At 48.1% G+C, this 14,739-nt stretch overlaps 1 protein-coding gene across 1 annotated transcript; it reads left to right on the top strand.

Moving 5' to 3' along the window:
- The first annotated feature begins 1,373 nt into the window (after positions 1-1,373).
- On the top strand, positions 1,374-13,245 carry LOC146058534 (uncharacterized). Its single transcript, XM_083170821.1, has 4 exons — positions 1,374-1,523; positions 9,127-9,514; positions 9,730-9,904; positions 12,727-13,245. Exons 1-4 carry the CDS (start codon positions 1,374-1,376, stop codon positions 12,812-12,814), a joined length of 801 nt encoding a protein of 266 aa, XP_083026947.1. The 3' UTR covers positions 12,815-13,245.
- The last annotated feature ends 1,494 nt before the right edge of the window (positions 13,246-14,739 follow it).

Consider the following 14,739-nt stretch of genomic DNA (forward strand, 5'->3'; position numbering starts at 1 on the left):
TTGACTGATGGAGCATTGGAGACAGATATTCCCATTGCCTCTGCATTATAAAGTTTGATCACACATGAGCATTTTTATTCCAGGCACTGCTGCCACAGAGATATGTTAATAGCTGCAGAGCCATCTGTTTTCCACTCTGATCAAAGCTTACCGGGCAGTGGCAAACGCAGGATTTTCAGAAGGGGGTTTCCAGAGGGAAAGCACGGAGATGGACACTTAGGTGACCCAGTATATGCCGGGTCAGTTAAAGTATTATAGATATAGACCAAATGTATATAAATAAATAATAATAATGAAAAAAAAAAAAATTATATATATATATATATATATATATATATATATATATATATATATATACACATATACAGTATATATACATACAGGGGCATCAGCAGTGTAGGCCCCTGGGCATAACAATGTATAGGGACCACTACCGATCCTCCAGCGGTAGGGGTGGGGAAAGCTTTGATGTCCCACAGGTGGTAGGGGTTATTATATCAACCGCTCAGCATGTAGAACCTGGATTAGTAATTTCCACTAATTACCCCTTTACTGCACAAATGGTGGGAGATGGGGTGGGAGAAGGGGGCATTGGGCTGAATGAAGGGGCCCTGATACATAACTTCCAGGGTGGTAGAGGATGTTTAATATGCAGAGGAGGGGTGTATAGTGGAGTGGGCTTATTATTCATAATTTTTTGGTGGGAGGACAGCTTGCTTGACGGCAGATATCTCCAGTTTCCGAAAATAGATTTTTTAGATTTTAATGAAAATAAAAACTAGAGAATCCCATCTACCAAATGGTATTGGGGACTAGGGGATGAGAGTTCAGGAGGCAGAGCAATCCGCCAACGAGTATATAAAACTAAATACCAGGTGTGTGGAACTGGATCAGTAACCAGCTGCTGGAAGGCTGATATCTCTGGTTCTGGGAAAAGTAGAGACAAGTTCCTAGTGTCCTTCAAAGGGGGAGAGTCCCAACTTTTGGAATATATCCTCAGAAAAACTCTAAGTCAGACAAAACCTGAAATATCTGACTGGAAAGAGCAATTAACAGGCTTGGATGGGGACCACTGCTTTGAAGTCAGATATCTCTGGTTCCCAAGGGCCGATTTTTAAAATTCTTGTACCCATGGAAAGAGTGGACCCTCAGCTTTCAGAATAGGGCCCTTATACTCCTGGGGGGGTTTCTGGGTACTCAGAAACCCCCCCTGCGTGCGCTACTGCCGGGCTCAAACAATAGACGCTTTTCAATAAAATAGGCTGGACCCAAATCACAGACCTATTATAGCAGATACAAGGTATTATTTGGCATCATCTGATAGAACAAGGCTTTTACCTGGGTGCCTTAGTATTGGAAAATGTTGGAGCAGAATGATAGATGATCCGTCTATGCTGTCATACAGCTTTATTCTGAATAAAAGGGTCACGCGCACAACAATCACAAAGTTATTTATCCAAAATGTCTATGACAAGATGGAGGAACAGGTGCTGCCAGCTACAGAACAGGCTGCAGACTGTCAGGTGAGCTCAGCTTTCTTGGCACAGATGCAGCCACCAGTCAATCATAACAGCCTGAGTAACGCTTTCATTATTCCAGATACAGTTACCTGACAGATTTGTTTATTGATGGCCGTAGATATACATGAGATATCACATGATTTACCCAGTATTCTATATTTGCAAATGATGTTCTGTATATCTGTATTCATATATCTGTTAATCTACAATAAGGCCCCTATACATCATAATCCTCTCGGAGAAGTTGCATCCAATTCCCCTGTGAGCCACCCTGCAGCTTCCTGGGAGCAGGCTCGGACTGGCCTGGCGGGGGACCGGGAGATTCCCCGGTGGGCCCCGTTCCGTCTAAACCCCTCCCACTTTTAAAGGGGGGAGGGGCCTGCTGTGGCTGCCGCCTGACAATGCTGCTGGCCCGGGAAGTCGCCGCCGGGTAGTCAGTCAGTGGCATCCGTTGCGGTCGCGGATGACTGACCCTGGCGGTGGGGCCAGCATTAAGCATCAGCTGAGGCTGGCGCTGCTGCTGGCTGTCTGATTGACAGCTGCTGCTGGGCATCACTAGGCGGCTGCACAGTGTGGGCTCAGTCATGACGTCAGCCGTCAGGTGATCCTTCCAGTGGACGTGGACCTGCCCACGCTTTACTGTCTGGGGGCCAGGAAGAAGAACTTGATGCTGCATTACACCCTTCCAGCGCTCTGGTGGAGACAAGTCACTCTGGAATCTGGTCCTGGATGCACGTGATCAGGCTCCCGCCCACACTGCCTGCCTGGAAGGTCAAGGAGATCCCTTCATAGCTGGTGTATACTAAATATTTGCAGGTACCCATTAAAATTACAGATTATTATGGAGAGTACTGTGTATACTGCGTGGTATTATGGGAGGTGCTGTGCTTACTAATTAGTGTTATGGAGGGTGTTGAGCATACTGTGTGGTATTGTGGTATGAAGGGTTCTGTGCATACTGAGTGGTGCTATGGAGGGTGCTATGTATACCGAGTGGTGTTATGGAGGGTGCTGTGCATACGAGTGGTGATATGGAGGGTGCTGTGTATACCGAGTGGTGTTATGGAGGGTTCTGTGTATACCGAGTGGTGTTATGGAGGGTGCTGTGCATACCGAGTGGTGATATGGAGGGTGCTGTGTATACCGAGTGGTGTTATGGAGGGTTCTGTGTATACCGAGTGGTGTTGTGGAGGGTGCTGTGTATACTGAGTGGGGGGACCTACTATGTGCTGTTTTATATGGGAGGGTTTATGTGCTGTACTATTATCTGTGTGGGGAGGACCCATGTGCTGTACAATTATCTGAGTGGGGGGGGGGGGGGGCCTACTCTGGCCCTTATTCTAATCGGAACGGTACGGCCCGCGTGCGGCCGTACCGCCGATGTTTTAACACTGCACATGCGCAGAGGTGAATCTGCGCATGTGCAGCCCCCTTCGCCGCAGACGGATTTCGTCCGCCGCAAAGGGGGCGGATAGGGGCGTGAGAGGCATCATGCCCTCATTTCCCTATGTGTACGCCCCGCGTTTCATGGGCGTTCCCATGCAAACGCGGGGCGTATGCATGGAAATGAGGGCATGACGCCACTCATGGGGGCGGAAAGCTGACGTCGCCGGATGTCAGCTTTCAGCCCCCATACAAGCTACCACACGGACGATTGTCCGTGTGGTCTTAGCTTGCGGGAGCTGCCGCGGCGCGCGGACCTGCCTTCGATGGTCGACGACCATCGAATGCAGGGGGCAGCTCCCACCATGGTGGAGGCGTAGCCTCCACCATTTTGATGCGGATCGCCAGCCGTCCGTGTACGGACGGCCGTGGCGATCCGTAGGGTGGGCGGGGATTGGTTTGTGCGGTCGGAGCCCCGTGTGCGGCTCTGACCGCACCAACCAGAATAAGGGCCTATGTGCTGTATTATATGGGAGGGTTTATGTGCTGTACTATTATCTGAGTGGGGGGACCTATGTAATGTATTATATGGGGGGGGCTATGTGCTGTACTATTATCTGGGTGGGGAGGACCTATGTGCTGTATTATATGGGGGGGACCTATGTGCTGTACTATTATCTGAGTGGGGGGACCTACTATGTGCTGTATTATATGGGAGGGTCTATTTGCTCTACTATTATCTGTGTGGGGAGGACCCATGTGCTCTACTATTATCTGTGTGGGGAGGACCCATGTGCTGTACTATTATCTGTGTGGGGAGGATCCATGTGCTGTACTATTATCTGAGTGTGGGGATCCATGTGCTGTACTCTTATCTGAGTGGCGGGACCTATGTGCTGCACTATTATCTGTGTGGGGAGCACCCATGTGCTTTACTATTATCTGAGTGGGGGGACCTATGTGCTGTACTATTATCTGTGTGGGGAGCACCAATGTGCTGTATTAAATGTGGGGGAGGCTATGTGCTGTACTATTATCTGTGTGGGGAGGACCCAAGTGCTGTATTAAATGTGGGGGAGGCTATGTGCTGTACTATTATCTGTGTGGGGAGGACCCATGTGCTGTATTATATGGGGGGGCTATTTGCTGTATTATTATCTGTGGGACCTATGTGCATTATTATCAGGGTGGGGGATTTACGGATCAGATGTCACACACCTGCGATTTTGGGCCGATTTCGCCCGATTATTGGTCCAAAGTGTCGAAATCTGATAAAATTGGCCCAAAATCGCATAGTGTATAGCCATTCCTCTCTGGTCAGGTGGCCACACCCCTTCAAAAAGACCATGCTCCTTGGTGGGTCCCTGTGAGTGCATTTCCCTGGTGGGCCCTTCATGCCCCAGTCCGACACTGCCCACTAATAATGTTTGTCGTTTCCTTAGCAGCAGGCACGTGCAGTCAGGGGAGGCAGGGGAGGCAGTGCCTCCCCTGTCATTAATTATTAACAATATAATACAAAGAAAATACTTATGACACATATTAGGTGTCATAAGTATATGCTTCATATTATTGTAATCATTTTTACCCCCATCATTTTTTATTACTAGTTTCGGAGGCACCGAGAGCGGTTCCTCCGACTGTCAATGTAAAAGGAGCAGGAACAGAGGACGGGTAGTGGGCGCGGCAAAGCTGCAGGCTGTAAAAGCCCATAAAAAAGGGTCCCTGTCACTGGGGAAGATGTGATTGGGTGTTAGATCCTCTCACTGAGGCGGCTGAATGAGGGACACAGATCAGAAGAAACACAGCGGTGGGCCCGGGACTGCAGTGTTTTACCCAGTGTGCCTGGACCCTACCCGGATCCAATGTGCACACATTGTAACGAGTGTCCAGGTGAGCAGGGGGCATCCTCAAGGTGGGTACAATGTATGAGCACCATGAAAGGGAGGATCGCTATGCTGCTGGGACCCCCGAAGGTTTAGAGGTCTCACTGTCATATACAGTACCTGCTAATCTCCACTGCTGGGTCTGCTCCGCAGCCTGGGAAGAAATCACTGCGAGGGTGGGATATCTGCAGCATCAGTGACCCCATGCTGAGTTTGCATGGCTGACATTGTCCTTTGTATGGCAGCCACAGATCTCTTCTGTTGGCTCTGCCTAGAGAGGTGAGAAGGGATCTCTGGCAGGTGGATCAATGCAGCAATGGACAGGTCACAGGATGCATTTGTGATACCAGTGTTCACAATACCGACCTGGCATCCCAACTACTAAAAGGAGGAATCCTGGGATCAAAGAGGAGGCCAGTGCTAGGACGCTGAACATTAAGTATGTCGGAGTTTGTTAGGGTTATCTAGGGAACATGGGGTTAGAGATAGGCCGGGGATAATGGGGTTAGGTTTAGACACTGGGTGGGACTTAAAGTTAGGCCATGGAGGCAGGGTGAGGGTAACCCCACTGCCGGTCATTTGTATGCAAACACCAGCTTGTGAACACATTTGGGGGCTGTCACTCTCTCTGTCAGGGGCAGATTTATTAAGCTTGGTTTAGTGATAAACTGTCTGTTTTTTATCAGCGGCCAATCAGCTCCTAACTGTGTGGTTACAGGCTTGGTTTGAAAAATGACAGGTAGGAGCTGATTGGCCGGTGATAAAAACCAGACATTTTATCACTTCACCAAGCTTAATAAATTTACCCCACAGTCTCTATGTCCCTGCTAACACTCCCTGTCTCTTCTGTCACTCTCTCTGTCCATATGTCCCCGCTGTTACTCTGTGTCCCCACTGTCATTCTCTCTGTCCCTATTGTCACTCCCTTTCCCAATCTCCCTTTTGTCACTTCCTGTCCCCCCTATGTCCCTGCTGTCACAAATTAGGTGCAGGCCGCCCTGACCCCACAGCCCCGACTCACAACTCCCCTGGCAGTGCCTCACTAACCACTCTCCTCAACGCACGTCACTGCTTAGCAGCATATTTGCACACACAAAAAAGTGGGTGGGGCATATGGCTCACTGAGGCAGTCATGGGGTCTAGGCCTTGCGCTATGCCCCCTTTCTCCATCACCCTCATAGTAACTGTATTATCCCTACTAGTTTTGTGCTGCATTTGCCAATGGTAAAACTGAGTGTATGACGGTGTTATGTTATGGTTAGAAGATACTGAGATATATACAGTAATACGCACTAACACTGAAGTAAGAATTGGACAAGACCTTTTATCCACAAAATATATCAGTAAATTACCAACATGTAAAATAACATTGTATATGTCAATAGGACATAAAACCTTCCTCCATTATAAAAAAAATATTTTTTATTAAAATTGTTCAATATCACCTTCATCCACCCGCCAATTACTTTCCAAACCGCTGAATAGTAAATCCAAAGGTTTAGAGGTAAAATCACAGGCAAAGGTGATTATTTGTAAATTTCCCCCTTCCCCTTTGAGGCCTGTGAATCAGGACAGTTGGGATGTGCGCTCCCCCCCCCCTTATCCCTAAACATAATTTGGAGACTTTTACTAAATTTTTGCTGAATGGCGGCCATCTTGTCCCATGACATCATTATGACATCACAAAGGCTGTGTCAGAGGACTTTCTGGCAGCATCAGGAGAAGAAGCGGATATTTTCTCTCCTGCTTTATCTGCTATATCTAAATTACTGTGAATTTTAGCAGTTACCTGTATCACAGGCGACATTATGGGCTGTCTGTGCAGCAAAATGTGCATCCCTGCACCCAGCAGGAAGGTAAGTGCGCTGTTATATTTAGGGGTTGTACATTGCACATACAGAGGGTTATCACAGGCCGCAATAGGGGTGAGCTCACTCGATATAGGGCATTTCTGGGCAGATTAGGGGGTGATTTGTCCAGTTCTGTAGCCTAAATATGGGGGGATAGGTATATTGTATTGTTATTCTCATGTGCACAAATTTCCACACGTTAATGTAAGGTTTTGTTTTACACATATTGAACATCCATGTAACAAAAACGATTAAGCTGCTCTTCACCTCTAAAGGGGGAATTCAAGGGTTTTCCATACCAGCGACCACTAGATGGCACACTATTATTCTGTAGCATTAGGGATACATGGATGGGTGACGCTCCCTGTATGTAGTATTAGAGGTAGCCTCACAGGCTCTCACATTATCAGCACTGAAGTATCCATCATCCCACCTTGCTGGGCTTTGTAGTTCTGCAAGCACTTCCCCCTGGAGACCCCCTCTGTAGGTTCCCCCTGGAGACACCCTCTCACATTTTTGGCTGTGTGCAGTGTGCTCCTTCTCCTGCCAGTAGCTGCCTCCTGCCCGTTCTCCTCCTGCCTGACTAACTGCCACTAACTGCCCATGCGCCATGGTGACCAGGGTTGTCAGACCATCCCTGTAATAAGCGCACATATGAATTACACAGGTCCCAGGTGTCATTATGTCCGATGAGCAGTCACATTTAGCCCCAGAACCTGTGTTACAAAAATATTAACTGCAGATTTGATGTAATGACAGTTGGTATGAACTCTGACCCCTGAGACTTGTGTAATTCATATGTGCGCTTATTAAAGTGATGATCTGGCACCCCTGCTGGGGACCCTCATACCAGGGAAAACGCAGGATGTGAGAGGGGGGTTTCTCCCAACATGACCTAGGAGGGACACAATGCTCTGTTCCTGGGCTTCCCTCTGATATTATGATTGCTGTCACCCGGGTTGAACTAGATACTTGTTAAGAAAGGTGATAGTATTCCTAAAATAAGAGTAGGGATGGACAACCACCATGATTCATAGACATTGATGGTTTATAGCCGATTTAGAATAACAGCATTTTGTGCATTCTGGAGTGGATCACGGGAGATATATATATATATATTTTTTATCACCAATACAGTCACTGTTACTGCAGCGCAGGTAAAGATGAAGTCAGGCCCGGACAGTCTGCATTATTAGGCTCCGCCCATTCTTGGCATAATGCCACAAATAACAGGTCTGTCTGAAGGGGTGGAGCAAATATGATGGAATTTTTTGAACTGCATCATATTAGCTCCTCCCCTCACCACAGACCTGCTACTCATGAAATTATGTTGTGAGGGGCGGAGCTTTGATTGCCTACCAAAGCTCACATGTTTAAAAGAAAATCGGGGGGGGGGGGGGGGAAAGGGGGGGGTTAGGGGTGTTACATATTACTGACAATATATGAAATTTAATGAATATATGGTAACAAAGCTGAGCGGATCTTACCTGCATCATTATACATTGCTATAATCTTATTATAACTGCTGACGCCGGTACTAATAGTTATAACAATAAATCAGGGCCATCTTAACAGCAGTGTGGGCCCCTGGGCAAAGCAATGCACTGGGGCCCTTACCCATTCTCCTCTCCTAGGGGTGGGGGGTGCTACCGGTATCAGCAGCAGCTTTGATGTCCCATGGGTGGCAGGGGTTGCTCTATTTTCCACTCAACATGTAGGACCTGGAGCAGTAACTTCTGCCTATTACTCCTTTACTGCACAGGTGGTGGGAGGGAGAACACTAACGTGTGGAAGGGGGCACTGAGCTGTATGAAGGGTCCCTTTTAAATGACTTCCAGGGAGGTAGGGGGTGTTTTATACGCAGGGGAGGGTTGGATAATGGAGTGGGCTTAAGATTCGTCATTTTCCAGTGGAAGGGCAGCTTGTTTGACTGCAGATATCGCCATTATCTGGAAATAGATTTCTTAGCCTTCAATAGTATAAAAACCTAGAGTCCTAACTTTCAGGAGGTGCTGGGAACTTGGGGATCAGAGATCAGGAGCCAGATCAATCCATTGACAAAAATATAAAACTGTACACCAGACTTTTGGAGCTGGAGCAGGGACCGGCTGCTGGAAGACTGATATCTCTGGTTCTGGGCATGATAGAGACAAGGGGAGAGTCCCAGCTTTTAGAATATAAATGAGAAATATGACTGGGAAATGCAATTAACAGGTCAAATGTGTACTGCTGCTTTGAAGTTGAATATCTCCAGTTCCCCTGGAAAAAGGGGATCCTCAGCTTTCAGCATTGGGTGCTATACACCTGGGGCCCCTGGGTAAGTGCCCATTAAGCCCATATGAAAAGACAGCCCTGCAATAAATGATAAGCCACAATGGTGAAGTTACAGCTGGTTCCATTGCCCTGATCTGTTCTATTGCTTCCATGGTAGAAAGTGCTTGCACTGCAGAGAGTCACAGCACATGTTGTCTCTTCCTCTGCTCCTTACAGCCTGGCAAGTCTGCGAGTCTGAAGAAGGGACCGGCCAAGCACCCCACCAGCGTGCAGCCTCCCACCAGCGTGCAGCTCCCCACCAGCGTGCAGCCTTCCACCAGCGTGCAGCTCCCCACCAGCGTGCAACTCCCCACCAGCGTGCAGCTTTCCACCAGCGTGCAGCTTTCCACCAGCGTGCAGCTCCCCACCAGCGTGCAACTCCCCACCAGCGTGCAGCTTTCCACCAGCGTGCAGCTTTCCACCAGCGTGCAGCTCCCCGTGCCCTGTCAGCTGACAGATGAACTGTCAGCTAAGTTGGACTCTAGGCTGGCACGAGAGGCATATGTGGCAACAGCGGTGGCAGCAGCCATTCATGAAGTAGTGGCATCCTTCTTCCCTATTGATGGTAAGTTTCCCCCTTGTGTTATGTATGGGCTGCTTGTTTCTGATCACTATTTCTAATTCTAGTGTTGCTTTGTTCGGGTGCACAGGAGATTGCGCCTCCGCACAGAACTCACACCCTATTACATAGAGCCCATAGACAGTACGGGGTACATTTACTACACTGAAAAGAGGTGATGTTGCCAGAGCAATCAATCAGATTCTGTCTCTCATTTTTAGATGATACATCTACTGAGACCACAGATGCCAGCAGTGACTGTCATGAGCTTGAGGACCTATCTGATACCAGCAGTTACTGTTCAGAGCTTGGAGACCTGGTGGAAATGCCCACTGATAGCAGCACTGCCTCTTCTGGGAGCATGGAAGAAGTCAGCAGCAGAGACTCCTCTCCCGGGTAGGTTGCTGGCACAATCCGCGCGTTCTCCCTGCTCTGGTCCCTGGGGTAGATTTCAGGTCTCTTGTCTTAAGGGGTGTACACACGGAGAACTTTTAACAGGAGATTTTGACTAGATAGTCAAAATCTTCTAGAAGGTTAGCCAAAATCTCCCTATTTTTCTCCTGCTTAGTCAATATTGTCTAGCAGAAATGGCTTAGCATAGATTGACTGACTGTGCAGGCAAGACAATTTTGACTAGATCATAGACTATCATTGCTTAGACAAAATCGCTTAGTTAAAATCCCCAGTGCATCTAGCCAAAATCTCTCCCAAAAGTGCTTAGTCAAAATTGTCCATTAGTCAAAATCTCCCTGTATTTTTAATCTCCATATCTCCTGCAGCCGGGGCCGCTACACAAGTTCTCACACACAGCGCTGATGGGCTGGTATTCTGCTTATATGACATACATGTATATATCATTATACCATACTTGTCTACTTGCTGGCTGCCCTCTCCGTCAGAGCCGGCCCTAACCAGTTTGATGCCCTAGGCAAGATTTTGGCTGGTGCCCCCTAGCACCACCTCTCTTCACTAACGCATCCCCCCGCATGCAGTCACTTGCAGAGAATGATTTCGGAGGTGGCGAAAAGAAGCCCATAGGCTTCTATAGGGTATCGCCACCCAAAGGTGGCGATACCCTACAATGCGGTATCGTGGCGGTGGCATTTTCATACATAGGAAAATTTGGTAAAACGGGGGTTTTACTGCATTTTTCCCTTAGTACATCCCGCCCAAAATGTGTACACTTAAGAAATATGCATGTTTACACCCACACTGTGCAGATGTAAACTTTGATTTTAGTGGGGGCAAGCTAGGAGGTGAGGTGCTGCCAGCCCTCGGCAGCAGCACCCTACCCAGCACTTAGCTGCAGCCTTCCTCCTCCCTAGACCTCAGTAGCATCACCACACATCCCCAAGCCCTCACCAGCGCATCTTGTCTCACCCCAGTGTTGCCGTCTCCCCCAGTGTTGGCGGCCTCCTCCAGGTGACGCCAGTAGTGAGTTCCTGCTGTGGAGTTTTCCTGCTGTGTACAGTCCGCAGCTGCGCTGGACGCTCCCTCCCGCCGTGAATAGCCAGCGCCGTCAATTCTCACATACAGTGCCGCATCCCCTTCGGCAGCCGCAGCACCAATCACCTGCTCTGGCGTTACTGCTGGCGGGCGGGCACCAGACGGGCAATTCTCATTTCAGCTCAGCACTGCAGCGCTGCTGACAAATGCCTGCCGCGGCCCCACTGTTCACCAATGGTAAAGGAGGGTGCCGCCCTAGGCATAGGCCAAACCCCCTAGGCAATTGCCTAGTATGCCTGGGGCCGGCTCTGCTCTCCGTCGAGGTGGGGGGGGGGGGTCGCGGGAGTCAGACGGCTCCCCAGTGGGGTTGCCCGCTTTCAGAGGACCAGATTGCTGGGTTTTTCTGGCCATTACGGGAGGGTAGGCAACTCTGCATTATAGAATAGAATAGAATAGAATTCCTTTATTCGTCTCACAATGGAGAAATTTACAATTGTTACAGCAAGGTTCAAGTACAGATAAGGGTGAAAATAGCAAATAAGATAAGAAGTCCAAACAATATAAATCTAGAATCTAAGAACATGTAGGTCCCTACAGACCATGACAGTTGTACATTCTGATTGCAGCAGGTAGAAAAGACCTGCGGTACCTCTCCGTTGAGCATCGAGGGTGAAGCAACCTATCACTGAAAGTGCTACACAGATCCGTCAAAATATTTTTGAGAGGGTGTGAAGCATTATCCAATAATGATGTTATCTTGCTGATCATTCTCCTCTCACCCACAATCTCTACAGAATCCAAAGGCATTCCTAGGACAGAACTGGCCTTCCTTACCAGTCTGTTAAGTCTCTTATTGTCGGCTGTTGAAGCACTGCTGCCCCAGCAGACCACTCCGTAGAATATGGCTGATGCCACTACACAGTCAAAGAAGGTCTTCAGGAGCGCTCCCTGCACTCCAAAGGACCTCAGTCTCCTCAACAGATAAAGTCTACTCTGCCCTTTCCTATACAAAGCAGCAGAATTATCAGTCCAGTCCAATTTATTGTTCAGATGAAAACCCAGATACTTGTAAGTTCTTACGATCTCAATATCCATTCCCTGAATACTCACAGGAGTTGGGGGGGTATGCTGACGTTTCCTGAAATCCACTACCAACTAAGGAGTGTAACATTATAAGAAGAGAAATGCTACAGCAGGAGAAATGTCATGTCAAATATGGGGCCTACACAAACGTAGCGATATTATCAGTGATCTGAGTGATGCTAGATCGCCCAGCACTGATCGCTAAGCACAGATCTCTCACTCTCAACAGACCGCTCAGCACACAGCCCATATTCTCAATAGAGAGAACACAGATGATGACCAGATTTATATACTGCATGTAGTATCTGCATCTCCCGGTGATAGCGACACACGAGGCCACGCATCGCCATGGGCCCCACACACAGCAATGTGTGCTTCATTTCTAGGCAATCTAGTTAGAACACTTAGAAAATAGGTCACAATCTCTGGGTGTGTAGCCACATTAGAGGGATCTCACATCACTGTACACTGGGCTTCCTGTATGGGTCCGTCCTTGTCATGTCACACCCACAGTATCAGCTCTCTTATTGGTCCAAAGAGGAATCACATGGATAAATGTAGTCAGTAAGGGCCACTAACATGGTGCAGGTGCTAGGTAGCAGCAGGCCAGGGAATAATGAGGTGACTTGTACATGGCAAACGTTTGTGTCTATATAATAACAGTCACTGATCAACGTTTGTTTTTATAGGATGATCTACAAGACACGTGTAGATGTTGGATTCCTATGGCAGGAGTGGCAGGAGGAGGAGGACGGAATGCCTAGAGTCGACATTTAACGTGGACATCGGACTCGCTGAGCCCATAACATCTCTCATCCCATAACCTGGGAACATGTTTTTAAATTTAAACTTGATTTGACTTGTGTCAGTTAATTGCATCAAACTTAATCATTACAGTTTGTGCAACTGTTATTTTAATGTTAAAGCCAGTCCCGTTGACGGCTCATCCCCCTACCTAAGCCTGTCCCGTTGACGGCTCATCCCCCTACCCATGCCTGTCCCGTTGACAGGTAATCCCCCTACCCCCAATCTCTGTCTTCACAACTCCCTCTCTCCATATCCAGCAAGTCTGAAACACATGATTTTGCTTTTACTTTCTAAGGAGTAATTTGGTCCATTGAGTGGTCTCTAGTGGTCACAGGTGGTACTTCACCTTAGAGGTGAGGCGTATTCAGCCTTTTCTATATAGAGATATTTGATATGTGTAATAAATATACATGCACATACAGAAATTAATATACATATGTATATATGGATCTGTTTCAACAATAAAAAAAAAGACCGGCAAGTCAATCAGTGTCTGTTTTAATGTTTAAATTTTCCATTGTATTACTATATTTGTCTGACCCCTGCTCTTGTGTTAAGCCTTTGGGTGGTATTCAATGCCACCGGCGAGGGGTTTAAACAGCGAAGATTGCCAAAAACAAACCACCCTTACCGTTTAACCCCCGCTTCGGCTGCTCACCCTATTCAACATTCCGGGGTAATCCTTGCGCTCAGAGAACGGCGAGGGTTCCCCCAAACAGCGAGGTTCGCGGCTAATGCAGGTAGCCTGCTGCATTTAGCCACGAGCCTCGTTGTTTTGGCGGCCGCACACACCCGTTTGCACCGTGCTGTAAAAACCCAGTGAGATGGAAACGGCGGGTGCAGGGTGGGGGTGGGGGTTTGAATACTGATCCGCAAGCTGTGACGGACAGCAATCAGCACTGCTCTCTGTCACAGCTCACTAAAGAGCATTGAATATGGCCCTGTGAGAGCCAAGTAAATTTGTCAAAATAGGTGTCAACATTGTCAAGCAAACAATTGTATTCATCGTGATGACCGGTAATGTTACCTTATATAGGAAATATCATCTTTTTTACTAAAAATTTATACAAATGTATAGAACAAAATGTGAGCGATGTTGGAATTTTTAGCTGATATTTTGCACATCTGTTAGATGTTGACACTGAAAGGGTTAAATAGCTGTGGGCATGTAATGTATAATAACAAGTATATGGTAGGTCGGTGCAGCACGGTGGGCTATAAGGATCTGTGCAGCTACAGTACACCATACATAAATTTTTCGGAAAACGGGGGGCTTATGGTAATGTCCCTTACTGGGGGCGTGGCCAGTGCAAACACATCATCTCTTGGCCATGCTCCCTGCCGTGCAATGCCAGTACTATGGGGGGGTTCCATCATTGAGTCCCCATGGACCCACCACGGAGGGGGGGGGGGGGTGTTGGAGACTGGTGGAATTGCAGGAGACTTGTCCACCTTTCTTGGGGGACGCGACGTCATGGCCATTCCGGGTGGGTAGGAAAGTATGAGCTACACTGAGCCCCAGAGGTGACTGATGCTTTAACGCTTGGGGGCCCATTTACTACGGATCGCATATACTATGTGACCTGGACGAGTTCTTAACACCCAGGTTCACATTGCAATATGCGATCCTATGGGTGGATTAGGCTTTAGCAGGAAGGGTTAGGGATTTGAACTTAGGGCAGAGGGTTAGGCTTGGACACTAGGAGGAGGGTTAGGCTTGGACGCTAGGAGGAGGGTTAGGCTTGGACACTAGGGGGAGGGTTAGGTTTGGACGCTAGGGGGAGGATTAGGCTGTGGTTAGGGAAAGTTAGGGCTAGGCACTAAAAAGGGGGGCTATTGATTGGCACTTAGGGCAGAGGGTTAGGTATGATTTTGGAGGTTATGGTTAGGCTACA

This window comes from Crinia signifera, chromosome 2 (genome assembly GCF_055691185.1).
Source record: "Crinia signifera chromosome 2, ASM5569118v1, whole genome shotgun sequence".
Classification (NCBI taxonomy): Eukaryota; Metazoa; Chordata; class Amphibia; order Anura; family Myobatrachidae; genus Crinia; species Crinia signifera.

Bases quoted from the DNA above. Each gene is read 5' to 3' on its own strand.
- LOC146058534 (XM_083170821.1), top strand. From the start codon at position 1,374: ATGATAGATGATCCGTCTATGCTGTCATACAGCTTTATTCTGAATAAA. The intron at 9,515-9,729 runs GTAAGTTTCCCC...TCTCATTTTTAG, and splicing joins ATCCTTCTTCCCTATTGATG to ATGATACATCTACTGAGACC. The intron at 9,905-12,726 runs GTAGGTTGCTGG...TTGTTTTTATAG, and splicing joins AGCAGAGACTCCTCTCCCGG to GATGATCTACAAGACACGTG.